Raw genomic sequence first — 25,876 nt, forward strand, 5'->3', positions numbered from 1 at the left:
TCACATCTGCACTGAAAATCAGTTTTTGAGACGCCCCTGGTGCTGCAAAACGCCTTCGCAGCCAGAGCCCGTGGTACAGGCAGCCGAGACTTAGCGCAAAATCCAGGGGCTTGTCACAGGAAGCCCAGGCGCTGGCCGGGCACTCTGCCTGGCTGTGCTGCAGTGTGTGGGGGCCAGGGTGCACAAGTACAACCCCCCAGCGGGTTTCCCAACATCCCTCCCTGCCGGACTCAGCTGGGCCACCCTGGGAGCCCGGCCCCACGACACCCGCTGGGGACCACCGCCCGCCTCCCCGGGCCCCCTCCATCACCCGAGCAAGACACCGGCAGTGCAGGCGGCCGCGAGACCCCGGCCCTCACTTTGAGGGTGGAGATGACCTCGTCGCCGTTGTCCTTGGTGGTGATGGCGTAGCGCATGTTGCGGTCGGGGTCGATGACGGTGTCGCCCTTCTCCCAGCGGATGATGATGGGCCGCTCGCCCCGGGCGGTGCAGTTCAGCTCCTTGGTCTGGCCCTTGATGGCGATGGTGGTGTTGGGGTGGGAGGTGATCATGGCCGGGACTGTGGGGGGGCAGGGGGTCACCCGTGCGCCCGGGGGCCGCCAGCGGCCGCCCAGCCTCAGCCCAGCCCACAGCCCCAACTGGGGAGGCTCCTCTCTCTAAAAGGCCAAGCAGCCCGAAGCGGAATCGTCTCACTGCATTATACAGCTCAGGATCATAAAATAATGAAGCAGATAAATTTTATAATGCATAGCATTACACCGGGGTAGACAATAAAACGTGAAAGACAAATAACCAAGCGCACACTATAATGAAGAGAAAGCCTCCAGTCGGAGACGTGCGGGTATGAATTATTGACTAAGGTTTTACACTCCCGAGGATGAGAGGAAGAATGTTTTCCATCACAGATTTGCATAATTCACTCGTATAAACCTGGGCAGAATATAGAGTGCGATTCCACATCAGCAAGGCCGCCTTTGCATTGCAGATGCCAGAGATGTTTTTCTTTGTCACATCCACCCCAATATGCAAAGGAGGAACGTGGGGAGCCCCACGCCGCTCTCGCTGCCCGCCCGGGCTCAGCCTGGGCCCGCCCGGCCCCGCCGCAGCCTGCGCCCAAGCGCTTCTCCTCGCTGCGAGGGGCCGCGGCCGCCAGCCCCGGCCTCGCCTCTCCCAGAGCCAAGGCCGCGGCGCGTGGGAGAAGCGGGCTGGGGGGGCCGGGGCAGCCTGGGTAAGCAGAAAAAAATGTAATGCATAAACAAACAGCGCTGCTGAGTCCCGCAGTAATATATGATAATGACAATCCGCAAAGGCAACACACACTGTTATAATGGGACACAAGAGGCTCTAATGAGCTACGACTTCTCGGCTTTCTGTGGCAATGTAATTCAATTAACAGCTAAGGAAACCTCTCCTCCGGAGCTGCCGGGGTTTGCGGGGCGCAGGGCAGGCGCCCGGGCACGGGCACAGAGCGAGGCCCAGGCTGGCAGCGCCCCGAGGGGCTGGCAGAGCCCAGGGACGCTGGGGCAGCGCTGGGACCCGTGGGGCATCGCGGCGCGCTGGGACACGGGAAACCGCGCGGCCAGAAACCGAGCAGGACCCCTCGGATCTCTGCGCCATCCCGATCCCACCACGCACCCGTCTTGCCCCAGCCCCGATGCCCGGCGTGGGCCGGGCTGGGGGAGCCTCAGCCTCCCGAAGGCAGAGCACAGGGACAGGCGGGGGCTCTCGCACCCACCCCGACGGCCGCTCCGGCTCCGAGCGCACACGGCACCGTTCAGGGCACGTGCAGCCACGTCAGGGGCTCGGCCCTTGGCTTTAGGACTGTGGCAGCCCTTGCCAGGCCCTCAGAGAAGGTCCTCGAGGGTGAGTGTGGTGGCAGGGGTGAGGGGCAGGAGAGCCCTGCAGGGCAGCAGCAACCCCCTTCCAGTGAGCGGCTGCCCCGGGAGAGAAGCTCCATTTCAGGCTCTGCTTGGCTGAAATGCACTTATTGATGTTTGATTAAAAGCAGCTCCTTGGATGTAAACACCGCGGCTTCTCTCAATTGCTGGCGTCCCAGGAGAGCGGCGCGCGGTCCGGAGCCGGGGAAACAGCAAAACAAACCCCAAGAAAACCCCAACGAGCTGTGCTGACAGCACAGACTGGGGCGCAGAGGCAGCACCCCTTGCAATGCCAACACCCACCCTGGCGCAGCTCTGCCGCTTGCCAAGGGCCAGTGTCGCTCAGGCCTGGCTGCGGGACCCTCTGAGGGTGCTGGGGCTGCTCCCGGCCTGCCCACGGCCCCTCCCCGGGGCGCAGGGACACCCAGCTCAGCGCTGCCGGGCAGGCTTCCCCCGAAGAGAGCTCGCCGCCGCTCCCTGCGCCCGCCCGGCCCCCCTGCGCCGCGGCCGCGCTCCCCCCATGCCCACGGGCCTTGTTAACAAGGCCTCGACGAGAGGCTGGTCCCGCTGCCGGGCAGAGATAAGCCTGGCTACAAAGACACGCTCTGCCGTCCCGCGCCAGGCTGAGCCACGAGCCGCTTCGCAGCCTGCTGGTGACAACTGAATGAGGACGGTGACAAGGGTGACAAGGGCTGCGCCGCCTCCCTCGCCCCCCTCTTTCTTGTTTGCAGCCGGCTCTGTGATGTTAATTTGATTGCACCCATTTCAGCTTCCTTTCTACACTGATTAGCTGAGTTTCACCTGAAGCATGAGATTAATTCAAATTGCATGGAAGCAATCAGTTATGCTCCCGCCGTACGGCAGCGAACTTCCAAACACGGCGGTGCCCGCGACGCGCGGGCGGCTGCTCCTCTCCCGGCCCCGGGCTGGACCCTCTGCCCCGCACCGCCGTGTCAGGGGGTCACTGAGCAGAGCCCCCTCCAGCCGGCACTGCCCGCCACCCCGGCCCCCCGCAGGCCCCGACCTCCTCCATCCCACATGCTCTGCTCTCGACACGCGGCGGGCGCGCAGCCATCTGTTAAATGGCATTTGCCACGCGCTGGTGGGCTCCTCACCTGCGCTCGGCCCCGCCAGCCGACCCCCGGGGGGAATGCTCCCCTCCTCCAGCATCCGCCACCGCCCCAGAAGGCTCGTCCCCACGCCGGTGCAAGCAGAGCTGGGCAGCTTTCCTCGCACCCAGGCTGTGGCCAGCTCCTCCCAGCACTGGCGGGTCCGCGCACCCTTGTCTGAGGCACGACCGGGCCGGCTCGGCTCGGCCCCAGAGCCTGCGGCTGCGGCATCGGGGCAGGGGATGCGCGGATGCGGGCTGGCTGCCACGGCCGCTCCCCTCTCCCCTGCTGCCCGCCAGCAGCTTTGTTCGGGCTCTGATTAACTTTCATTTACCTCCGTCCGCGGTGGCCTGACTTTCAAGGAAAGCCGGCGCTGATCTCACTTTAATTGGCCTGACATTTCACTAAACAAACAAAAATCCAAAAATGAAACAAAACAAAAAGCCCCATATAATGCTTAATTGGCTGTGGCGCTTCGTCTACCTATTCATCCAAACCTTTTCAAAGGCAGCGAGGTCTCCAGGAAATGCAGAAGCACATGCATAATAAGGTTATGTGCTATTCAAGTCAGCACGCAACCTGTCCTGGGATGCAATTACAGCAGATAGCAGGGACCAGGCGGCGGTTCAGGCTCCGAGACTTCTGCACGCTCGCTCGGGATTAATCGCCTCGACTTTGTACCTGCGCCTTATTGAAGTGCGTTGTTTGAAGTCACTCGTTTTGATTCATCAGTCGGCGGGATAAATTAAACAGCTGACAGGGAGGGGAGAAGAAACCCAGCAAAGCAGCGGCTGGGTGCGGGGGGGACAAGCCCTGAGACAAACACCTGCCAACGCCGAGAGTAAAGCACCTGCCTGGGGAGGGGACAGCAAGGGCACTGCCCGAGCCAGAGCCACCTTCTCCCGGTCTCGTCCCAGCACGAGACCCTGGCCAGGACACGGTGGCTGCGCATCCCCTCTGGCCCCGACCCCAGTCCTGCTCCAGGGACACGCGGGAGCTGCCACAGGAGCGAGCGTGACAGGGCTGGTCCCCCCTCTGCCAGCTCCTTTTTGAGGTTTCAGTGCTCACGGCAGCAACAATCAAAATAAATAAAGAGGAGCTGGAGATTGTGCATTCTGCTGATAGCAACGGGAGAGGAATCCGATAATAAGCGCAGTTCAAACACGGTGTCTAACAACACTTCCCGGCCCATCCCTGTCAAATTAGCCCGGCTATTTCCTCGCCTGCTGTATGGAGTAGATTGATTGCTCCGTTTTATTAAGGACAAAGTGTGTTTAATAGCAAAAGGGAAGCAGGCCCCTGGAGGAGGGGAATCGACGCCCTCCCCGTGCATCGATCACGGGGCCGCGTGGTGCTGAGGGCAGAGCCAGCCCGGCACGGCGGGAACCCTCGGCACGGCCCAGGCTCTGGTGACAGCACTCACCCTGCCGGGAGGAGGTCCCCAGCCCCTCACCATCACGGCACAGCCCCAGCTACTTACTCTTCACGGTGAGGAACATGGACTTGCTGATGTCTGTGCCCACCCCGTTGCTGGCCTGGCAGAGGTAGTAGCCGATGTCCTCCTCCAGCACGTGGCGGATGAGCAGGGAGCTGTTGGGCAGGATCTGGATGCGGCCCGTGAGGGGGATGGGGTGGTACTGCTGGGGGTTGCCGCTTCCTGGAGGGGACACAGAGCCACGGAGCTCAGCCGAGGCCGGGGCTGGGGTGGCCGTGCCCAAAAGGGACTCTCCCCCGCCCGCACTGCCATCCCACGTGCTGCCGTGTCTCACACCTTTTGCATGTTTCCACATGACTTTCGGAGGGGGGTACCCGTCAACGGAGCAATTCAGCACCCCGGCTTTACCGTAAATGCCATCTTGGTTGTTGGGTTGGACCACAAAACGAGGAGGCACTAAGTAATTTGAGAGAAAAGACAGTCACCATAGCAAAAACCCCGTCCACCCCTTGCAACCCCTCCGAGCCTGCAGGCACACGGGTGCCCCGGCTCAGCCCTGCTCCTCACCCTCCCGCCTGCCTCCGCGCCCCTCCTGCGGCCGGGGAGCAGCCTCACCCCCCTCCAGCCTCGGAACGTCTCTCTGCTCCCCACCGCGACAGCCCTCCCGAGCCCGGCGCGGCAGCATCGGGCCGAGGCCGGGCCGGCCCCGCGGCGCTCACCCCGCACGATGAGCTGCCGCTCCCGGCTGACCGTGGCAGCGTCGTTGCTGGCGATGCAGGTGTAGTTGCCGTTGTGCTTGAGGGAGACGCTGGAGATCTGCAGGGAGCTCATGAACTCCTTGCTCTCAATGGTGACTCCAGAGCCGGAGAGGATTACGTGGCCGTCCTTCCTCCAGGTGATGTGGATGGGCATGTCCCCGGAGGAGACCACACAGGGGATGTAGAGGAGCTGCCCGATGGAGGCTGGCGGGAACTCGAAGGGCTGGATCAGCGGAGGGACTGTCGAGGGGAGAGGCAGAGTGTGCTGAGAGCCCGTCCGGGCAAAGCCTTCCTCCGCGGGGACGGGCCGTGGCGGGGCTGGGCGCAGATGCTGCCCAGAAGCTAAGGCTGGTTTTTTTCCACCAGGAACATGGGGACAGCAGAAGGTGCCACCGAGCAGAGGAGGGCAGGAAGGCGTCTCCCACCAGGTGGGGCCACCGCGCGTAGAGCAGGACAGAGAACCACGGGCCCCGCGCAGAGTGGGCCCTGGCTGGGAAAGCCCTGGCCGCCCCCCGGCACGTGCCAGCCAAAATTCCGCCTCAGCATTTACTTGCTCGCAGAAAAGCAATTATTAGATGGATGCTTTTCTTAAAGGCACTGGATTCAAAACCAGCCATTATCTTTCTGATAACTTAATTAGGCAACTGCAGCATCTCTGGCAATGTGGGAGGGGGAAGAAAGCGGAGAGAGGGAGACAATTAGCTTAACAAGGCTCAGCACCTGGTAGATGAGATCCTCTTTCTGCAGTCTCCATAATTAAATTAGCAGGCTGCCAATTGTCCCCTCGGCAGAAATAAGCTGCCCTCTCATACAGGCGCAGGAGCGGCTCCCCCCGCCACCACGCTCGTCCCTGGGCTCCCAGCTCCACCCGTGCCGGGCCCGGCCGTGGGGGTCTCTGCACCGGGTCTGCGCCACTGCCTGGCCCCGGCACAGCCCCTCTGTGGGGCAGCGGGCAGGCGGGGGGCTGCTCACTGCCCCCTCGGGCTGCCAGCCAGGCGCAGGCAGGGCTGGCCGGCCCCTTCACCGGCTACAGCGACGTGGCTTGAGCTGCTGGAGCCATGGAGCCAGTGCTGCCTGTTTTCCATAATTAATGAATAATTAATTGGGAATGCACTGCAGTCTATTGCAGAGCGGGGATGGGCCGGTGGGTCCGTGCCTCTCCAAACACGCCCCACCGGCCGCTCCCCAGCTGCCAGTAAAAGGACAGGCCCGAGCTCCCCACAACCAGAGCTCGCGACTTGCCTCCCCTTCCCAGGTTATTTCCCGCTGAATTCCCCTTTCTCCAGGGCTTCCCGGCTCTCTCGTGCAGCTGCAGTGGGATGCGGCCACGTGGCTGCAGCCCAGGACACTGCGCAAGGGTGTCCGTGCCCACGGCACCCGCTGCAGAGCCCGGCCCAGCAGCTCGGGTCTGGAGGGGAGCCCCAGCGAAGAGCCTCTGCCTTCCCGCGGGGTGAAGCATCGCCCCAGCACTACCCTGGCGCTGCCACCGCGCTCCCGAACGGCTGCAGCCACCCCAGAGGAGCCGTGCGACAGCCCCGAACCCGCACGGGATTAATTAAAGCATCCAAAGATGTCTGCGGGAATCAGGAGCTGCCAGGGCACGGTGGAGGAGGCCGGGTGCCTGGATCGCGCTGCCGGCGAAGGGCAGGGAAGAGCCCCCAGCGGCACCCCCGGGCAGCCCGGGGCAGCAGGGAGCTTTGGAGTTGGGACCTGGGGGACCCGGGGTCCCCAGGCGGAGCAGCAGCAGCTCAACCCGGGCGGGAGCCTCGCAGCAGGGCTGGGGGCTGCCCGCACATCCCCGCTCCTCGGGACAGCGGCGCCAGAGGGGAGCTGTAAAGCTTTTACTACCCTGTGCTCAGGAAGACCCGCATAACTCACTCGTGGCACTTAATGTGGTCGCCAGGCACTCGGGGCAATAAAAGCTTTACGGTGCTCCACACCATCCTGCGCTCCCCGCTCTACGCGGTTATATTTATTCACTCTGCTCCGCGGAGCTGGCTCCGACTGTCTTCTAGGGCCTCTGCAATTCTTCCACAGGCCTTTTATCTGATGGCCAGAGCAAATAAGGAACCCGGCAAGCAGGGCTGGGTGTAAATCTCCAGTAGCCGCGCCGCAGGCGGAATGAAGACGTCTGGCCACGGCAGAGCCGCGTGCCACCGGCCCGCACGGTGCTTCCACCCGCTCGCCTTCCTCAGCCTGACACCAGCCACCACTCAAGGCAGTAAATTGCCATTCAGGAGGACTCGCCAGCGGTTGCTTCCCAGAATATTCTTCAGCATCCTGCACCCTCCCGGTGACTGACAAAGCGAATCCCGCCGTTTATAACTTCACGCACACCCCCCCGACGCTCTCTCCACACCAGCCCTGCCTGTCCCAGTCATCCCAGGAGAAGACCAGCGTTTACTCAACTTTGGCCTCTTTTCAAGGCCTGGGGCTCCCATGTCGATGGGGCTTTCGTATAAGGTGAGGGAAGCTGGGCAGGCCAGGCCCAGTGCCGCAGAGCTGAGGGGAGTCGTCCCCACGCTGCCCTCAGCAGCTCGTCCGCAGCCTGCTCGTCCCCCCACAAAGCCTCGGAGAAGAGCTTTAGCTAATCAAGCGGCAGCATCTCTAATCAGCTTGATGCACTCCCTCGCTAACCCGATTCCTAATAAGAAAATGGTGGATGGGAGGGGAGCTGGTGGGGGGGGGATCGGAGTAAAATCCAGTCCATAAATACCCTGCTGGGTGAGATGGAGGAAGACAATTGGCCAGCTCCGTCCCCAGCGCGGCTCTGTTTGTTGAAATGATTTACTGCAAACACGGCGCTGGCGACGGGCAGAGGCGACCCGACAACTCTGAGGACAGGAGATAGGGGAGCCCGGCACACGCACAGCACAATCTCGGCGAGTCACTGGGAGGGAATGCATCCGGCTCAATTCATTAGGACTGATAGCTCCCTCAATGGGCCTGAATAATTGATGGCCTGGAGAAGCTTTTAAGATGTTCTGTGCGCTCGGAAGACCGAGAATATTATTTTTTTAAAAGCTAACACACACAGAAAAACATCGGTGAAGGTGATCCGAGCAAAGGTTAGATGTTTTAATACGTTATGTTTACACCGTAAATCCTTGCTCCGTCGCTTGTAACGGGAAATGGATACGGTGTGGCTCGGGGCGGCTGCAGGTGCGCTGGCGGGACCCGGGAGCCGCTCCCGAGGGCGGCAGCGGCGGGACCCGGGCTCCCATCGGCGCCGCGTTCACCGGGCTCAGCCGCTGCCCGGCCGCGGAGGCCCCTGCGCACGCCTCACCCCTGCCCCTGCCTCCGCCCCGCAGCAGGGACGGCCCCGCCGCCGCCGGGGTGGCCTCTCCCCCCGCTCACCTTTCACCGTGACGTGGACGCTCTGGCTGATGGAGAGCTGGGGCTGGATCAGCACGCTGCACAGATACTCCCCTTCGTCCATGCCCTTCTGGACATCCATCAGCTTCAGGGTCCCGTTCTCAAAGACCACTTGGCGGTGGTTATCGGGCAGCAGCAAAGCGTCCTTGTACCACTTGATGGAGTAGTACGGGTACCCGATCACCCTGCAGTTGATGAAAGTATCCCTACCCGCCACCGCCGTTATGTTCTTCATCGCTCGGATGCTCGGGGGACCTACATATTCGGGAGGAAGGAAGAGGCAGGCTAGGTTAATTCCGAAGGGCAGTGTGGCTGCATGCAGATCTGCTGCTATTTCAGAGCGAGCTTCCCAGGCAAAGGCAGTAACCAGAACGGTTGGGCCCCTGCCTGGTGTGGGGTGAGGAGCAGGCCTGGGCGCTGGGAAAGCCACTGGTGGGCTGCAGCCTCCAGCTAGAGACGCTCGCATGCGCCTGCAGCGGCGCAGCCACGAAGCGGGGCCATGGCCCTCGACTGCGGCCACGCTCCGGCAAATCCCACCCTGCTCGTGCAGGGGCAACCTCAGTGCTGGGGGAGCCGAGCCCGCAGGCACCGCGGCTGCTCCTTGGAGGAGGCAGGACAGCGCCGGGAAGCGCAGCGTGTTTGTGCCACAGGAACCGTGGCCACCCAGCGTGGCTCCTCCAGCAGCGCCTGCGGCCCCAGGGAGCGCCCCCCCCCCCCGGCACAGCCGCTCCCCGTCTCCCTCGGAAGGAACCTGCCTGTGTTGTGCCAAACGGCCTCAACAAGAGCTGCTACGGGAACCCGACTTCCATTGGGAAACGTATTTCACCTCCCCTAAAACACACCTTCCTGAGCCTCCCGCGGGCAACCCGAGTGCTGCTGGAAAGCCAGACGGCCACCAGCTTGTGGCTGGCTCTCGTGCTGCCGCCGGGACTGGGAGAATGCTGCAGGTGAGTCTTTCAACAAGAGGTTTCATGCATCAATAATTACATTGTTCTCCTGGCTGCTGCATAAAATAGCAAAGTAACCTAAAGCTCAACCCTCTCGACTCCTCGTCCTAAGGGTGTAGCAGGGTAACAGCTTAACGGACGCTCGGGATAAGCTGATGGATGGTGTTTCTCATACTGGGACGCCTTGAGGAAGGGAGCGGGAAAAAAGAAATGAGCATCTCGCTCTGTGGCCGTCTCTCGGGTCTGTCTGAGGAACTCGCTCTGTTCCGGGGCAAAAGAAGCCTGAATCTTATCTGGTGACAGCCCGTCAAGAGCTGAGAGAGGGGTAAGAGGGAGACAGGGAAATGTCCTCATTGGAAATGCTGCTCTGGCTTCTCACGGCTGAGGGATGAACTTGCTCCAAATTTAGCAGTAAATGGCAGCAAAATTCAGACTCTCCTGGGATGCCAGCCAAAAAGCCACTAGATCCATTTCAAACCTGAGACGCAGACAAACACAGCCCTTCAACCCTCTTTCTCGGTAGACAAATAAATGCTACCTTGTCTCCATCTCGCTCCCACCTATAAGCACAGAAGCTTTAATTGGTGATTATTAATGGGCAGGGGCTTATCCCATACCCTGTGCCCGAAAGCGCTCCCTGTAACACACCGAGCAACATGCTCCAGCCGTAATAACACGGCGATTAACGCAGCCATGGCTTTTAGAAGACAAAGAAAACATAGACATGACAAATCAAAGCTCATTTTCCACGATTTCACATGCTGCCTCATCATCATTTGTCATGTAGATCCCTGCGCCGGCGGGCGCACTCACTGCCAGGGAGCCGGGCTCCCACCAGGACCAGGGGGGCGTGTGGGAGAGCACGGGGGGGCCCAGGACGCTTCTGTGCCCGTCGCCACCTTCTCCGTGCGGGGGGTCCCTCGGGGAGGAGTTTGCCCATCCTACACAGCCCCGAAGCACGGGCTCGGCAGGGCGAGAGCGGACCCCGAAGGGGCGAGCCAGCGCTGCCCTTTTGCCCCTGCAAGGCCAAGCTCTCGCTGCGTGGGTCGTTAGATGTTGTGCTTCAAGTGGCGGGGAGGCTCAACCTCGGGGGCAGGAGCGGGAAGCGCGGGGAAGGGTGTCGGGGCAGCCTGGGAGACCCACAAGAGGAGGGGGAGGCAAGGAGGAGCCGTCGGCCAGGGAACAGAACAAAACCAAAAGCCCAGTAAAAGTCCTATTCTGATATTTAAAAGTAGACAGGCACCTCTTACGTTTATTCGCGCTTGGTATTCGGCGCTGCCCACCGAGTTCCGCGCGGTGCACCGGTACACGCCGCCGTCCTTGATCTGCGGGCTGGTGACGTTCATGTGGCTGACGGTGGTGCCGTCCGACATGGTGTACTGGTTGGTGCGGTGCCCGCTGTCCCGCGGGATGGGCTCGTCGTCCAGCGCCCAGGTGACGGTGGGCGGGGGGGCCCCCTTGGCAGCACACATCAGGGAGAACTGCTCCCCGGGGTTGACCACCTTCTCGCTGAAGGAGGAGACGATGCGGGGGGTCCCATCTGGGGGGCACCCAGCGGGAGGGGGGTCAGGGAGCGGCGGCCACAGGCAGCAGCAGTCACCCGCTGGCGGGACGGCTTCCAGCTCCCCCCGGCTCAGCCGGGAGAGGAGCCTTCGTCAGCGACATGCGCGGCCGCGCCGGCATCCCGGCGCTGAGGGGCGAGGGGACGCGCCGCTGGACACAGACATCGGCTCAAGGGGACACGTGGCTCGGCAGAGCCCACCCCTCCTCCAGGCGTCCAGTGACCCGCACCAGGGAGGGGACACCCGGGGTGGGACACGGGCGGGTCAGCCCTTAGTTTGATCCTTCCCCATCCCGGCCGTGCTGCATCCCGGAGCGGCTCGCAGAAGCGTGCGCAGCCCAGGGATCAGCCTGGCCCCAGGACCCCCCACCTCAGCGGGTCTCACCGCCCTCCAGCCATGCACAAAGCATCCCGGCGCACCCCGGGGGTGCCCCTGCCCCGAGGAAGTCAGCTCACCCTCCAGCGTGATGATGGAGAAGTCCTGTGCCGTCTGGGACTTGCGGGTGGCAAAGCACTGGTAGGCCCCGGAGTGGCTCTTCTGCGCGGCCGTGATGAGGAGGGTCTCGTTGCTGATGCCGCGGATGGAGATGTAGTCATCCACCACCACAAGGTCCGTGTTGCGGTACCAGCGGATGACGTACTCGGGGGACCCGCTGAGGGCACAAGAGAGGATGACGGTGCTGCCGATGCCTGTTTTGAGCTTCTTTGGTGTGAGGGTCACACGCAGAGGGTCTGTGCGAGAAAGGGCGAGAGCAGGCGAGGCGTTGGCGGTGCCGGGCAGCGCAGCAGGACGCGCCTCGTTGTTCCTCTGCCTTTCCTGCCCACAAGCGCCGGCCTGACGATGTGTAAAATGTCACCGCGCACTAAGGCAGGTGGTCCTTGCGCCATCCTCGCTGCCAACAGCCCCCGCTTTTAATGTCCACCCCAGGCCCCGGCGGGGGTGCTGGCACTGGCAGGGAGGCGGCAGAACGGCTGGAGGAAGATGCGGTTGCTGTGATGGGGACAGCGCTGAGCTGGGGAGGTGCCAGTGTGGCTCTCAGCAGGCTGCCGGTGCCCGCTCAGCGCGTGCTCGCCACGGTGCTGCTCCAGGTAAGGCAGGCACGGGGCAGGGCGGCAGCCCGTGAAAGGAGGAACCCCCAGGAACAAAACACATGATAAATCCTCGGCCTGCCTAGACGGTATTTACTGTTTGGCTGGAGCTTATTTTTATGTAAATCAACAAAACGAAGCGCAGAGGCACCTAACGTAAAACCGACATCGCCATCCAGCAATTTACATCCCCCGGCACCACTCTGAATTTTCACGCCACCCCTCTCCCTGCCCCGACTGAAGCGGTAAATCAGGGGAGGGCTGCAGACACACTGCTGCAGCACGATAAACCTCCCGCCAGCGCCCCGAGCGCCACATCGGACACGCCGTGACGCGAGGCGGCGGCTTCCAGCCTGCGATGCGCTGAAATACGAGGCTTGTAATTTATACGGCTACACAAAACCTTGGAGGCTTTACGTTTCTAAAGGCTTTAACGTTTAAGGCGGCAGCAGGACAGAAGCCTCCCCGCCGCCACGGCCCGCTCCTCGCCGCTGGCTCTCACCTATGACCGTGAGGGTCCCCGTGACCTCTGCGGACCCAAAGGTGTTGGTCACCTCGCAGATGTAGGTCCCGCTGTCCTCCACGCGCAGGTCGCTGATGGTCAGGCCTGTGATGCGCTTGGCCCAGCGGCCGTCGGCGGGGAGCGGGCGCCCGTCCTTGATCCACCGGACGGCCGGGTTGGGGTAGCCCGAGGCGATGCAGGGCAGCTCCACCGGCCGGCCTGCCTTCACCTCCCGGGACTGGAAGCTGTCTAGCATCGTGGGGATGGACTCTGCCGGGTCTGCAGAGGAGAGGGAACGGGCTCACCCGGTGAAGGGGCAGTGGCGGCGACGCTTCTCCCCGCAGGGACGCCAGGAGAGCCCTGGCATGGCGACTCCGGTACCACTGTCCCCCCTGTGCCAGGCAGGAGCACAGGGAGCCCACCACGTCCTCTGCCAGGCATGGGGGGGCCTGTCCCACCCGGGACCAACAGCCTGGCCCACGCTGGCTGGGGCAGCCAGGCTTGTGGGGAGGTGGAAGGAAAATGCACCTTACTAGCTGATGGGACGAATAAACTCAGCGCCAGAGGAATTACTCAAGGTGACACCTAATTGGTGCAAAATACACAAATTCTGTGGCACATTTCAAAATTTACAAGCAAAGAGGCCCATCAGGCAGCTGGGAAAGGAGAAAATTAATCACCAAGTCTCAGGCGTGAAATTAAATTCCAGGGGAAAGAAACCTCTTTCATTACTCCCAAGCAGAAGTAAAACGCCGCGACGTGTAAATAATGACAGCGACCAGGAGGGGACTGGGCCAGATCGAACGCGCACGGAACGGGGCCGAGGCACCCAGAGGCTGCCCGCGTAGGACGGCCACGGGTGGGACTCAGGACCCGCAGGTCTCCAAGAGGCTCTGGCACGGTCGGGCAAAGCCCCACGTTGGAGCCCTGCCCTGCACTCTGCGGGGCTGCGCCAGGAGCTCGCGCGGGAGCCACAGCCCGCGCACCTGGGGAGGGAAAAAGCACGTGGCAGAGAGCGGGTGCGCCACAGCTGTGGCGGGAGCGGCGACGTGGCTGCGAGTCGGGCGAACTCCCTCCCGAGCGGAGTAATTTGGGCAGTGAGCGGAGCCGGGAGCGCCCCGAGACACCCGGCACTCCGGACTGCACTGCCTGCGCCGCAGTATCGCTTGCACGTGCGTCACATCGCGTCAGGCTGCTCACATCGCGGGCTGTCACATCGCATCGCCTCGCGCCCCGTCGCCTCTCGCTCGGGGTGCCACACGGCGCTGCCGCCCGCCGCGCCCGGCTCGGGGTGGGGGGCTGCGTGCTCGGGGGCGCACGCAAGGCAGCGCCGACCCCCTGCGCGGCCCCGACCGGACCCACCCCGTGCCGGGGTGTCCCCTCGCCGCCGGGACGGGGGGTAGCGGTGCTGCTGCTCCCTCCTGCACCCTGGGAAGGCGCAGGCAGGGCTGGACACCCACAGGGGCGCTGAAGCCGCGCCGGGACCACGGGATGGGGACCCCTCGCCAGCGTCGCCCGTGGCCGCGTGCTCACCTGAGACCGAGAGCCTGGCTCCGTTGCTCTGCCGCGTCTCCCCGCTGTACTTGTGCTTGGTGATACACCTGTAGGTGGACAAGGCATCTTCCTTCTGCACGTCCGATATGTACAAACCTCCGTAAGAAGTAATAAAAAACCTATTTTCTGGAGACACAAAGGGAGGACAAGGGTGAGCGAGCCAGCCCAGACCTGGCAAGTCACCTCCCAGGCTCTCGGCACCCGGCTCAGGCAGAGCCCCCACACTCCAGGCAGGCACCGGACTCGCTGGCCAGAACCATGCAGGGTCCTTCCCCACCTCCTGCACCCTGACGGCACCAGGGTCTGCAGCTTCACCTTCAGGGGCTGAAGTTTGAGGCTGGCGAAGTTGGGCCAAACATGAGCGACCAGCGCTTGCCACAGCAGCCTCGTGCGTGCAACACCAGCACGTGGGTGTGCAACAGCAGCCCCCACGTTGGCAGGCACAGCCTGCCTCCCCCCGGCACTCATCTTGCTGCAAACGCGCCCACCCAGGCCCGAAGGTGGGCTCAGGGTGTCTGTGCGTGCACCCGCGCCTCCCGGGGCTCGGACACAGGGCGTTCAGGTGGACGCTGCAGCCGCAGAGGGTGAGCAGAGCGTGTGACACGACGCTCCGCTGCACCGCCACGTCGCTGCGCACCACATAGCAACGCGGCAATTAAAAGCAAACCCGTCCCGCTGAGTTAATAATTAGCTTAACTTGCTTAGAAGCGTGTGAAAACAAATACGGGCTGGAGCAGCTCTTTGAGCCCCGGGAGGAGGAGGAAGGCAGGAGAGCGGGCAGGGCCGCACAGCCCCGGGCAGCCCCCTCCTGCCGGTGGTTGGGAGCCTGGCGCAGGCGGGGAAGGAAGCCTTTGCCTCGCTCCTGAAGCCGGCCTGACCCCTCCAGCCTGAGGAATTATATCCTCAGTGACAATGGGCTGTGGCACAGTTTAACGGCTATGTGGAGAGGGGAGTAAGCGGGGGCACTGGCGAGAAGCTCCCTGCCCGCCCAGAAACCCCTTTACCCTGCCCATGGCCCGTGCTCACCCTGAGAGCAAACCTTCGCCCCCATCTCTGGGGGGTCTTTGGGGCTTATTTCCGCACCAGCCGCCACGGAGGCTCAGCTGGGTCAGGGTGGTCCATCTGCTTGGTTACCAGCCAAACCACCCCCTACCAACCGCAGGGAAGCAGGAGGTAATTAGCAGAGCAGAATGCTCAGAGTTGAAACCTTTAAACCTGGTCTTTAAGTCAGCGATGGCTGCAAACGGCCTCTTCAAGTCCTGCACCATGCCTAGTAAACCAGGGTCTAGCTGGTGAGACCAGCCAAATGTGGTTTTTTTTTTCCAGCACCTTTTGGAGGCACCTCGATATTGTCAGTTTTGGTGGAGGAAAGTGCCCTGGTCAAACCCCGAAGCGCAGGGGAAACCCGAGCGGCGTACAGGACGAGAGGCACCGGCCCCCGAGCAGCCTGGCTCCCCGCTCCCGGGGCAGGACCGCAGAAGCCTTTCCCTGCGGGCGCCTGAGGTAACAGTGACAGAAAGCAGGGTTCTTCCCCCAGGGAGCGCATCCCCGGCATGCGCCAAGGCAGTGGCACCCCGAGCTCTGCAGGCACTACCACCCCCTTTTCCAGCCGCAGCTTAGCCAGACCTGCACGACTGGGTACGAGGGACTCTATGCAGCAAAGAAATAGCAAGTTGAAAAGGCGAGCTCGCCGCGGTTAGCAGGAGGTGCAGGCAGGCAACTGCCTGGCCAGCAGCCGTGCCAGGGTGGCCACCCTACGCCTCCAGTGAGCCACAGCACCCCCGGCACGGTGGCATCGCGGGACCCGCGTCCCCGTCCCCACTGGGAGGGCTCAGGGGCTCCCCAGCCAGAGCCTCAGGAGAGGTTTTGTCTCCACGCTCCAGCACGGCAGCGCCAGTGCAGCCGCACCAGTATGCAACTGGGACCAGATGCGCAGCAGCAGGAGCCTCGTGCTCTGCAACGCCGAGGGATTTGCACAAACCTCCGTAAAAGGGAAGGGGGGAGCGGTCCCGCAAGCGCACTGAAATAACATGCAAATCAAACATTAATTTTTCATCTCCCATCAAACCAGTAAGGGAAGAATATTGGCTGCACTGGAAGGTGAGGCGGGGGGAGGCAGTTTCCATGGTAACGGGGCCCTATTTTGCAAAGTGCTCGGCAGCCCCAACTGCCCCCCCCCCTCCCCAGGCACTCACGCACGTCGTGCATGGTTACCCGCAGACGGACGCGCTGCGCTGCTCCTCTGGAAACAAAAGCCCTGCAAGAGCCGGAGTGGCACACGAGGAGGCAGCGGAGGTGCCAAGAGCAGCGGTGCCGCGGGCCCCCGGGCCAGCAGCGCAGGGCCCACCCGAGCCACACTCCCCTGTGTGGCGAGCTCAAGGGGAACGGAGCCCCAGGCTCCTGCCCGGGCAGCCGGAGAGGCCGAGGAGAGCGACGGGCAGGAGCGGGCAGGGCAAGGGCACCGCCAGCCCGGAGCACAAACCAAGCCCTGCCTGGACCTACCAGCCCCCCCGGCCCGCCGGAGCTCCCCAGCACCCACAGCCCCCACGTCCCACATCAAGCCTCCGAGACGCGTCGGCCCCCTTGCAAGCCACAGCTTTAAAGACGCCGTTACATTAAACGTAAGGCCTGCGCAGCCCGGCAGCAGTTTCCTTTTATTCTTTTATTTTCAAAATCGGGGCAAATAACTCCATCGAGGAGCGTCACGCTGGTTCAAGGGAGAGATGCAGGGCAATAGCTGATGTAAACGGCTCCAACAGACCTCACTGAAGTGACTTATTGCCGAGTTTGCCAGTGAGATTAACGCTGAAGGTCGCCGAATACAATCAGATCTTTCTGCCTGCCAGGAGGTGGAAAAGCTTTACGGGAAGCAGAGGATTAAGTACGTCGGTAGCCAGACTGCAGCGATGTGCCTCTCATAACTCTTCCAGCTGGACTGGAAACGCCTCACCACAGCCCCCCGCACCCCTTCACCCCCCCAACCCCCCGGCAAGAGGGGTGCGGGGCCGGCGAGAGCCACGCCAGCCCCTGGCTTGCCCCTCACCAGGGAACAGCACGAGGGCCGGGGGGGCTCTCGCTGCTCACGCCGCTACCAAAATCCTCTCCCGCATCCAGCTGCCTGTGGTGGCCACGGAACTCCAGCGCCAGTCCCAAGGGCCTTCCAATTGCAAGAGAAAAATTACAGTCGATACAGGTTACCAGCTACTGCTCCATCCAATAGAGATTTATAAAAACAATGGGGTCAGGGCTTCAGGAGAGAGCACACTTTATAGTTCGTAAGACTAATGAGATAACTTTCCCTTGGTACCGCTAGAGAATCAATAGGTGCCAGCACTTATGAATTAGCCATACTTTGAGAATATGCATCCCGAGGCATCCCGGACAAATCCAATAACCGCTCGGTGCTATTTCTGGCCACGTTTAAAGCGACAAACGCCTCCCCGGGGCGAAGGCATGGAGGGGGAAGCCCCAAAGAACAAAGCCTGGGATTTGCTGCTGCTGCTGTAACGGCTCCGGCTGCTGCTCCAGGATGCCCTTAGCCCAGCCTGGGGCTCGCCCAGGCACAAGGAGCCCCCCGGTATGGGCCACTGCTGCCCAACCCCGCAGCATGGCACGGCACGGCACAGCTCGCCCAGCTCTCTGCCGCTGCCGGGTGGCTCACAGGCACCTCCCTGCCCACGACGGCCGAGTAGCGGGACGCGGTGCCCAGCTGGGGGACGCGGGGCAGTGGAAGGGGCTGGCCCCAGAGCTGCCTTTCACCCTGGCAGGCCGAGCCCAGCTCGGTGCCACAGCAAATGCCGGGAGCAGAGTGGGCCTGGGCTGGGCACTGAGATTAAAAGACCCATCCAGCCACCCCCAAGACGTTAAAGAGGAACGGCGACTCCAGCCCGATGCAAATTTAATAAGAGTCGCACAATATCTGACAGATTTATTTACATGTTTGCCTGCAGTCGGGCTCCCAGGGGAGGTGCACGGCGGCTGCCGCTCCCCAGCCCTCGCAGAGGCAGCACGTCTCTCCCGCACGGCACAGCCAAGCGTTCCCACCTTGAAGTTTCACGGGCATCTGTGGCACAGCTGACACCAGCGGAGCAAGGGGCTTGGGCTGGCACAAAGGGCTCCTCCTCCTCCTCAGCCCCTTGCCTGGAGAGCACCGTGCCTCGGAAACCTCGTCCCTAGAAACTGCGGTAGCTGCATCCGCAGCAGCCCCTGCTGTGCTGCGTCCTGGGGAGCGCACGGCGCAGGCAGCTGCCTGTTCCCGGGGCCTGCCCGCGCTGCCCTTCCCCTGGGGAGCTGCATGCACCCCACTGCCGGCACTGGAGGCTTCACCGGGAGCCTCCCCACACAGACCTAGAGACCCCTGCCCAGGTGGCAGGTGGCAGGAGTGCAGGCAGGAGCGGGCAGGCACAGGCAGGAGCCCCGGCCACACGCCTGCTGCTGCTGCCGGAGCCAGAGAGGGGGGAAACAGCAGAGGAGGGGTGGAAGTCAGGGAGTCGTGACGGGCTTTCCGCCTCCCTTCCTTAATCTCCTTTATAAGCAGGGCTCCATCTCCTCCCGTTACAGGATTAACGCCCATCCCTCATCCTCCTCTTGCAACAAGGTTTTATTTCTAATTACACTGTAATAAAACCGGGCGCACTCCCAGGGCTTCTTCCAAATGACTTGTCGACACTCGGTGAGATTGGCTCCTGCTCGGGCCCGTTTCCGGCGCCTCTGCCTGACGTTCATTAGGCATGCATGAGGGAGAGCTTTTAAGAATGGAATTACATTTAAATGGCTTTTCTGAGAGGGAGAGATGAAACAAAAAGAGAGAGAGAAGCAAAACGCAGCAAGGTTTAAAAGGAGGATGTCACTGTCACCTCCCTGTCGCGCCGCTGCCCGGCAGCCGCGGTGCCAGGTCCCTGCTCGAGGGCGCAGGGCAGGGACGAGCCCTCTGGCCCCCGGGATCCCACGGGGCCTGCCCTCCCTCCACTCCTCTCCCCCGGCAGCACTCCGCAGCAGCCCCTCTGCCGCTGAATCTGCTCCTCACGCTTTACAGGATTAACCTGCAGAACCCCAGGCTGCTGGCAACAAGTCAACAAACGCAGAAGGAAACGCCATGGGGTTTTTCTCAGTGTCAGGTTTGGCTCTGACCACCAGATTTACAGCCCGGAGAGAGCCAGTGGCTGCGCAAACACCCTCCGCAAACAACCGTGGAGAGGAGTTACCCGCAGCCCGCGGGTGGCAGCTGCCGGATTTCAGCTCCTGCCCGGGATGTGGCTCCGCAGCCGGTGATCATGAAGGTGCCCGGTGCTCGGGCCCTCTCCTCAACTTGAGCACAGCAGTCAGGGCACACAGCACCCAGCACCTCCACGCTGCCCTGTGGAGACGGGGTACCAGGATGCGGGGTCTCCGCTGCTGTGGGGGGCTCCAGGCTGGGGCATCGCCATGGCCAAGGGGCACCCGCGGCAGCCGCTGTGGTGGCAGCCAGGTTTAGCTGCAGAAACAGCCTCTGGAGCCAGGGATTGTCTTGGGGGGGCTTAGGAAAACGTGCTCTAAAACAAATACGGGATCGGTAGAATCCGATACCGGCAGCCGGAATCCTCCTGCCCGCAGCCTGTGGCACGCCGGGAGCGCCGCGGCCAGACCCAGCCCCCGCCAGCTGCTCAGGTGCCATCCCCACTGCAAAAACTCATCACCAGCAGCCTGACAAATAGTTTCCAACGAAGCAGAGGAAGTTAATCTGTTCACGGACACTCACATCACAGGGAGTGAAAGTCGGTGAATAAATCGGTGCCCTCACGAGGAAGCTGCTGGGTGGGAAGCCCTGGGAAAGCTCCCCCGCACGGTGCCCTGCTCGCCCTGACCGAAAGCAGGCGGCATCCCCCAAAACCTTACGCTCCACGTAACAATTAGTGTCTCTGCTGCTTGACTCTTGGTGCAGTGGCTTTACCAGCTGCATTTCTCTCTCTCTGGGCAACCAAGGTGTAAGGGGAAGTTCCAATTTTGCGCCTGGGAAGCTTTTGGGGAGGGAAAGCAAGAGGCTGCATTTTAGAGCTGCGAATGCAATCCAGGTAGGTGCTTAAGGAATCACAAACGTTAATCCTGTTTCAGCCTAGAAAACAGCAAACACTGCCGTTGCCGTACTGTTCTGGAGGGACGTCGTGGCCACCACGCTCCGAGCGGTGGCTTTGGGCCTCCTCCTCCCCCCCTCGCTCGCCCGCAGCGTGCACTTGCCGCTAACCCAGATGCCACTTACCAGATGTGAGCTCCCAAGTTGGCAAACTTGGGAAAACAGATGTCAGGAAAAATCTCTTTCTACAAAGTCCCTTGGAAGGAAGGTATCCTGCAGGGCTGCTAGGAGTTATTAAATCAAGAGTAATTATTTACCAAAGGGTCAGTCTGGCAAGTCATTCTCCTACAAGTATATCCAGAACTATGCTACACCCAGAACGGGATTCATACAGGCACAAACGAGAACAGAGTTGGCCTCCCCGGGTTTTAATCTGCCTCTGAGTCACCAGAGCCTTTTGGGGCACACGCAGCGAAAATGAGGAGTGTTTAGGGACGCTTTCATTTGTTTGTGTTCCTTGCTTTGAAAACATGCGCTTCCACCAAAACAAACTGAGGAGGAGGAGGAATTCCCCAGGGGGTCAGTTCTGCCAGCCGGACCCCGGGTCAGGCTGGGCATTGCCCACAGAGCGGCCCCGGCGCTGCCTGCCCCCCACACCAGGCATGCTGGCGCTGTCAAGGAACGAGGAGGAATTAATCTCCCGAGGTGGTCCGGAGCTGTCTAATACCAGCAGAAAATTACAGAACAGGATGAAGAGCATTACAGAATGAATAGGAGGGGACTAGAGATTTCCATGGCTAATCCTGTTAACAAGACAATTTCTTATCAAACTCATTATGTGGCAGAAAGTGGAGGGGGGGAGGGAGGGAGGGGCTGGGAAGGGAGGCTGGGGAAGGGGGGAGGAAAGGGGATGCCAGGCAAAAGGCATCCCCGCACGCATCCGGCCCCGGGGCTGGCAGGAGAGCACCGCGGCTTCCCGAGCCCAGCCCGCACCTCCGTACCGCGCGCGTCGCTTCAGCCAGAATTGTATTTCTATTTCCAAGGACAGCTAAATATTACTGGAGTGACATTTACCACAAAATAGTGCCGTCTGCTTGAGATGTATTACCGCTCCTCTCCCAGCGCTGAGCTGCAGTGGGTAGAGATTACGGCAGGCATAAAAAAAATATAAAATCCGTCGAGTTAACACTCATTTCAAAAAATGATTTTTCTAGCGTAATTTTTTTTAACCTCCTATTACACCGAGCCTCGTTTTCCAGGTGGGAGCAAACCGCAAGGCTGAACGCGTGCTGGGCGGCAGCAGCCGAGGCTTCGGCGGGGCTTGGGCTCAGCCCTGCGCGAACGAAGCGGAGCCGCCCAGCACCGCGAACCGCCGCCGCCAACCAGCCATTCCTCAAAAACGTTCCCCACCAGCCCCTCCACCTCCTGCCCCCGAGAGTCATAGGGGCTTCGCTGCGACTTTGTGCACGGCGGTTAATTTTGGGTTTAATTTGCTATTTAAAAAACCGCGGAACTAGTCAGATTTCATGCTAATGAGAAGAGAATCTGGATCGAGGACTGTGCAAAAATTTGCATCTCAAAGAGGAAAACAGGAAGTCGCTAAGAAAGGAAAATCCACCACCGAGGTAGCGTGTATGGCCATAATTAGGCTAATGCAGCCTCTGTTCTGTCAGCTCATTTCCATCAACCCCAGGGTAACAGGGACAACAGGCTCCTTCACCACCCTCGCTGCGGCACTGCCACGCGTTCCCCGGCCGTGGCCCCCGGCCCCGGCGTGAGGGATGCCACGAGCAGGGTGGGCAGCGTGGGGTGGGCAGCGCGGCGGCCCCGCTCCCCCGGGCAGGAGGGCTCGCAAGGAAGGACGCGCATCTGGAGACTCTTCCCCAAAGGTAGCGCCGACGCCCTGGGCGCGTGTGCCCGCCCGAAGGACAAAAACGTCGCAGCACCCTCATGCTCTCCTAGTCACAACGTCCCCGTCACTACGCTCCCCCCGGAACGGCCCCGCGGGTGCCCGGCCCAAGGTCACGGTGAACACACAGCTCTGCCCGGCCACAAACACGGTGCCGGCTCCTGCCCCAGCCCACCCGCCCGGGCACCGGCAGGGACTGGCGGCATGGAACAAGCGATCGTTGCCCCCCTGTTTTGAGAGGGGCTGATTTGCAGTTTTTCATCAATTTTCCCCTGATTTTTTTAATTGGGTTTTGTTGCCTCTGCAGACATTTACTGTACAAACAATTCCAAATAGCTCTAACCAAGGTATTTGCTCATAAAAATCCATCACAAACGCTGAGAATGACAGAAATGGAAAATGCCTAATGAAAACAAAGGGGAAAACAACAGGTACTTCAGTCCTTTGCCATCCATCAACAACCTTGGGTTATTAAAAATACGGGAGGGAAAAAAAATCCTCACAGCTGCAATCAAATCTTGAGAAATCTTGAAAAGACAAATACCCGCATAGGAGGAAATTCTTTACCCCACTTCAGTCTGCAGGAGTTTCACCATAATTATAATAAGAGTAAGGCTGCTGGATAACATGAGAATTATTTTCCCCACTTACATTGTCAAATGATCATTTTGCCCTGCAGTGAAATCTCAATAATTATCATGCCGAACCATGAAAGAACAAAGAAATAAAAAAAGCGGTGTTTTCTTCCAGGGAGCGGGGGGGAGGGGGGAGAACCGCGATCGCAGGACTGCGAGTGCGTCCTTTCTCTAATTATCTTTTCCAGGGCTGTGCATCTCCAACCCGAGCCGTACGAAACCCTCGACTGCCCTTCTCGGCGGCAGGAGCAGGCGGGCGAGCGCCGCGATAGCCCCGTCGGACGGACGAGCAGGCACCCCCCCCGTCAGCCCCCCGAGAGCAGCCCGAGCCCCCCAGCTCGGCGGGGACACCCTGCGCAGGCTGCCGGGGGCTCGGCCACGGGCCGGGGCAGCGGTGGCTGCACATCGCCACGGCCAGCCCTGCCTTCACACCCATCCCACCACCGCCCGCCCCTCGCCGGGGAAAAGCGAGGGAAATAAGAGAGAAAGGGGACAAAAAGCGGCAGGAGGGGGGAGGTAAGGAGGCGAACAAGAAAAACAAGACGACAGAACGCTTGCTCCACAGCCCTCGGCTAAATTACAAACCAGTTTACTGAGGTGGAAAGCTGCAGTGAGCTGAGGAGGAATATGTGGAAACCATCTGCAGATTTAAAAATAATCTATTTTACGATCACCCTCGAACATATTCTTTTGCAGAAACCAAATAGGATTTGTTGTTGTTGTTTTGTGCAAACTGTTAGGGAAAAATTACTGGAAACATGCAGGGGGTTTTGCCTTCTTGAGTACTGAGAGGCTAAATATGCCCTTCCTTATGTTTAGAATAGTAACAGTCATCTTAAAATTAACTTGGTCTGCATCAGAGCTTAAAAACAGTTGCAATTCAGAGCCTGCAGAAAGCAGGACAAACCTGCACTGGGATATCTAGCGCTTCCCGCTGACAGATGTCTTCCTACATACAGTAAATATAGGTCGTCTTTTCCTACCCAGAGAACTGTAGATCTTAATTAACCAGGCCACTAGCAGCATATGTAATGATTTTTTGCAGCTTGCTAAGTAAACCTTCCCTTGATCAGACGGAGGGAAAATCGGCTGCGTGTGCGAGGGAACCCTCTCCCGACCCGACGGCCTCGCTCCAGCCGCAGCCGGCCGGGCAAACCTCGCGCTGCGGCTCCGCTCGTTATTTCACGCTACGAAATCTGCCTAACGAGATCAGGAGGCTGCGGAGTCACACGGCCGCCCTTACCGCCGAGCCCAGCCAAGGCCCTTACCCCGGCCTAGCCCAAAGCTTGGCTTTACCGACGGCAGCCAGAGGGGGTTATTAAGCTTTGTAGATTAAACCGCGCTCCTCCTTGTAAACCACTTCTGGATTAAATTATCTCCAGGCTCAGAGAGCCGGAGACAAATGAGCTAATGAAATTCATGCTGCATTATGATAAAGTCGTGCCGAGCCCTCGGCGGAGGGGCAGTTGGTGCTGGGATGGGCGAGGGCGAGCGGCAGCACCCATCGCTCTCGGGCGCCGGGTCCCTTCACGAACGCATCTGCAAAGCGAGCGCGCCGCCGGCAGCGCCTCCTCCAGCCAGGCTGCACCGCGGGGAGGGCCGGGGCCGGCCGCCGCTCTGCCCCACTGCCGCCATCCTTGCAGAGGAGACAAAGAGCCGGGTGAGGTTTTAGAGGACAGCAGCCACGCACCACCTGACCAAGGGCATCCGGCAAGCGCCCAGCCTTCACCCCCGTCTTCACGTACAGGATGCTCTGAACCCGAGAGCTGGTTGTCACAGAGCCCCCGGGTGAGAGGGAAGGGAGTGCAGAGCCCGAGCACGCGGCCGGGACCCTCTGCAGCCAGACACACCCCTGGCAGCGCAAGGCTTAGGCACAGCTTAAACACCCTCCGTGCAAAGGACGAACTTTGATGCTGGGGATGCTCTGGCTCTCCAGAAAACGGAGAAGCTCCTGGAGCCTGTGGGGGAAGTCTCGAGGCCAGAAAGCTCCCTCTGCAACACGGAAAACTGCACAAGACCTGCAAATCGCTGCCCTGCACCAGGCTTAAATGAATCCTGCTGAAGCCGAGACCTTGTTTTGATCTGGTGAGAAAAGCCAAAAGCCTCACCAAAGGAATTCCTGTTGCCTAAAACTCAGGAGTAAAGTGCAACGCTCCCACGCTGCCGTTGGCTGCCACAGTCCCACGTGTCCACGCAGACACGCGCGGCACACCCCCTCCTCCTCTCCCTACTACTCACTGGGGGAAGGAAAAAAATCAGCGAATGCGACTTGAACAAAGAGCAGAACTTCCTCCCCGCTCATTAGCGCTGGAAAAGCAACAGAAAAAGAATCCCCAGGACATAACCTCCTCTTCAGCTCTGAAGTCTGAATGGCTCAGCGATGGCGGTTGGGTTTATTCTTTGCCTTTCGCCTGGCTTGAGGAGTTGGGTTGCAGGTTTTTGTGCAGAAGGCACAGCCAGGAGCCCCTGTCAGCAAGGGCACCCCCAAACGCCCCCAGCCTGCGTGCTGGGTCTGCAAAAGCCCACCCTGGGGCAGGACGTTCCTGTCCACGAGTCCCTCCCGCAGGCACAGCCCCATCGCCGTCTGGCCTCGAGGGCTGGCGGCAGCTCGAGGCGGCACCCAGCCACCCCCCTGCCTGCGCACGCTCCCACCCCTCCCTCCCTCTCGCCCACCCCTCGGCAGTGGGTGACGCTGGAGGGAAACCGCCGCTCTTGCGGGGAAGGCACCCGCAGCCGGGAGCGCTGATGGTGGGAGAGGAGGAGGGTGCTGGGGGGCATCACCAGCCCTCGCCTCCCGTCCGCTCCCCCGGCACCGCCGCTCCCTGCTGGCAGCCACTCCAGGGACTGAAGCGCGGGTGAGCTGCACCATCTCTTTGGAAGGGGCAGAGAAGGGAGAAACGTCTCTGTGGGAAAGGCCACCGGTGGGTTGCCACGAGCCCTCCTCCACCCACCCACCTTCCAGGGCTGAAAAGGTTCAAAGAACGACCGGGAAGCCGCACGCTTTGACAGGGGGCACCACCCTCGTGCTGCCTTAGCGTCGCTCCCCCGGCACTGCTATGGCACAGATTTGCTGAAG

The 25,876-nt window shown here is 61.1% G+C and overlaps 1 protein-coding gene across 4 annotated transcripts in view; it reads right to left on the reverse strand.

Annotated features, from left to right (window-relative positions):
• DSCAML1 (DS cell adhesion molecule like 1) overlaps window positions 1-25,876 on the reverse strand; it is a 102,274-nt gene that overhangs the window by 14,458 nt on the left and 61,940 nt on the right. For 2 of the 4 annotated variants that reach the window (XM_074927479.1, XM_074927478.1), the window contains exons 4-12: window positions 14,187-14,333; window positions 12,654-12,932; window positions 11,519-11,794; window positions 10,745-11,041; window positions 8,537-8,809; window positions 5,141-5,419; window positions 4,758-4,877; window positions 4,467-4,643; window positions 360-559 (exon numbers count right to left, since the gene is read on the reverse strand). In XM_074927479.1, the coding sequence (XP_074783580.1) occupies window positions 360-559; window positions 4,467-4,643; window positions 4,758-4,877; window positions 5,141-5,419; window positions 8,537-8,809; window positions 10,745-11,041; window positions 11,519-11,794; window positions 12,654-12,932; window positions 14,187-14,333 (2,048 nt within the window). Of the gene's footprint in view, window positions 1-359; window positions 560-4,466; window positions 4,644-4,757; window positions 4,878-5,140; window positions 5,420-8,536; window positions 8,810-10,744; window positions 11,042-11,518; window positions 11,795-12,653; window positions 12,933-14,186; window positions 14,334-25,876 lie in introns of those variants that run through there. The other 2 variants (XM_074927481.1, XM_074927482.1) reach the window with 2 other exon arrangements.

Source organism: Athene noctua, chromosome 26, assembly GCF_965140245.1.
Source record: "Athene noctua chromosome 26, bAthNoc1.hap1.1, whole genome shotgun sequence".
NCBI lineage: Eukaryota > Metazoa > Chordata > Aves > Strigiformes > Strigidae > Athene > Athene noctua.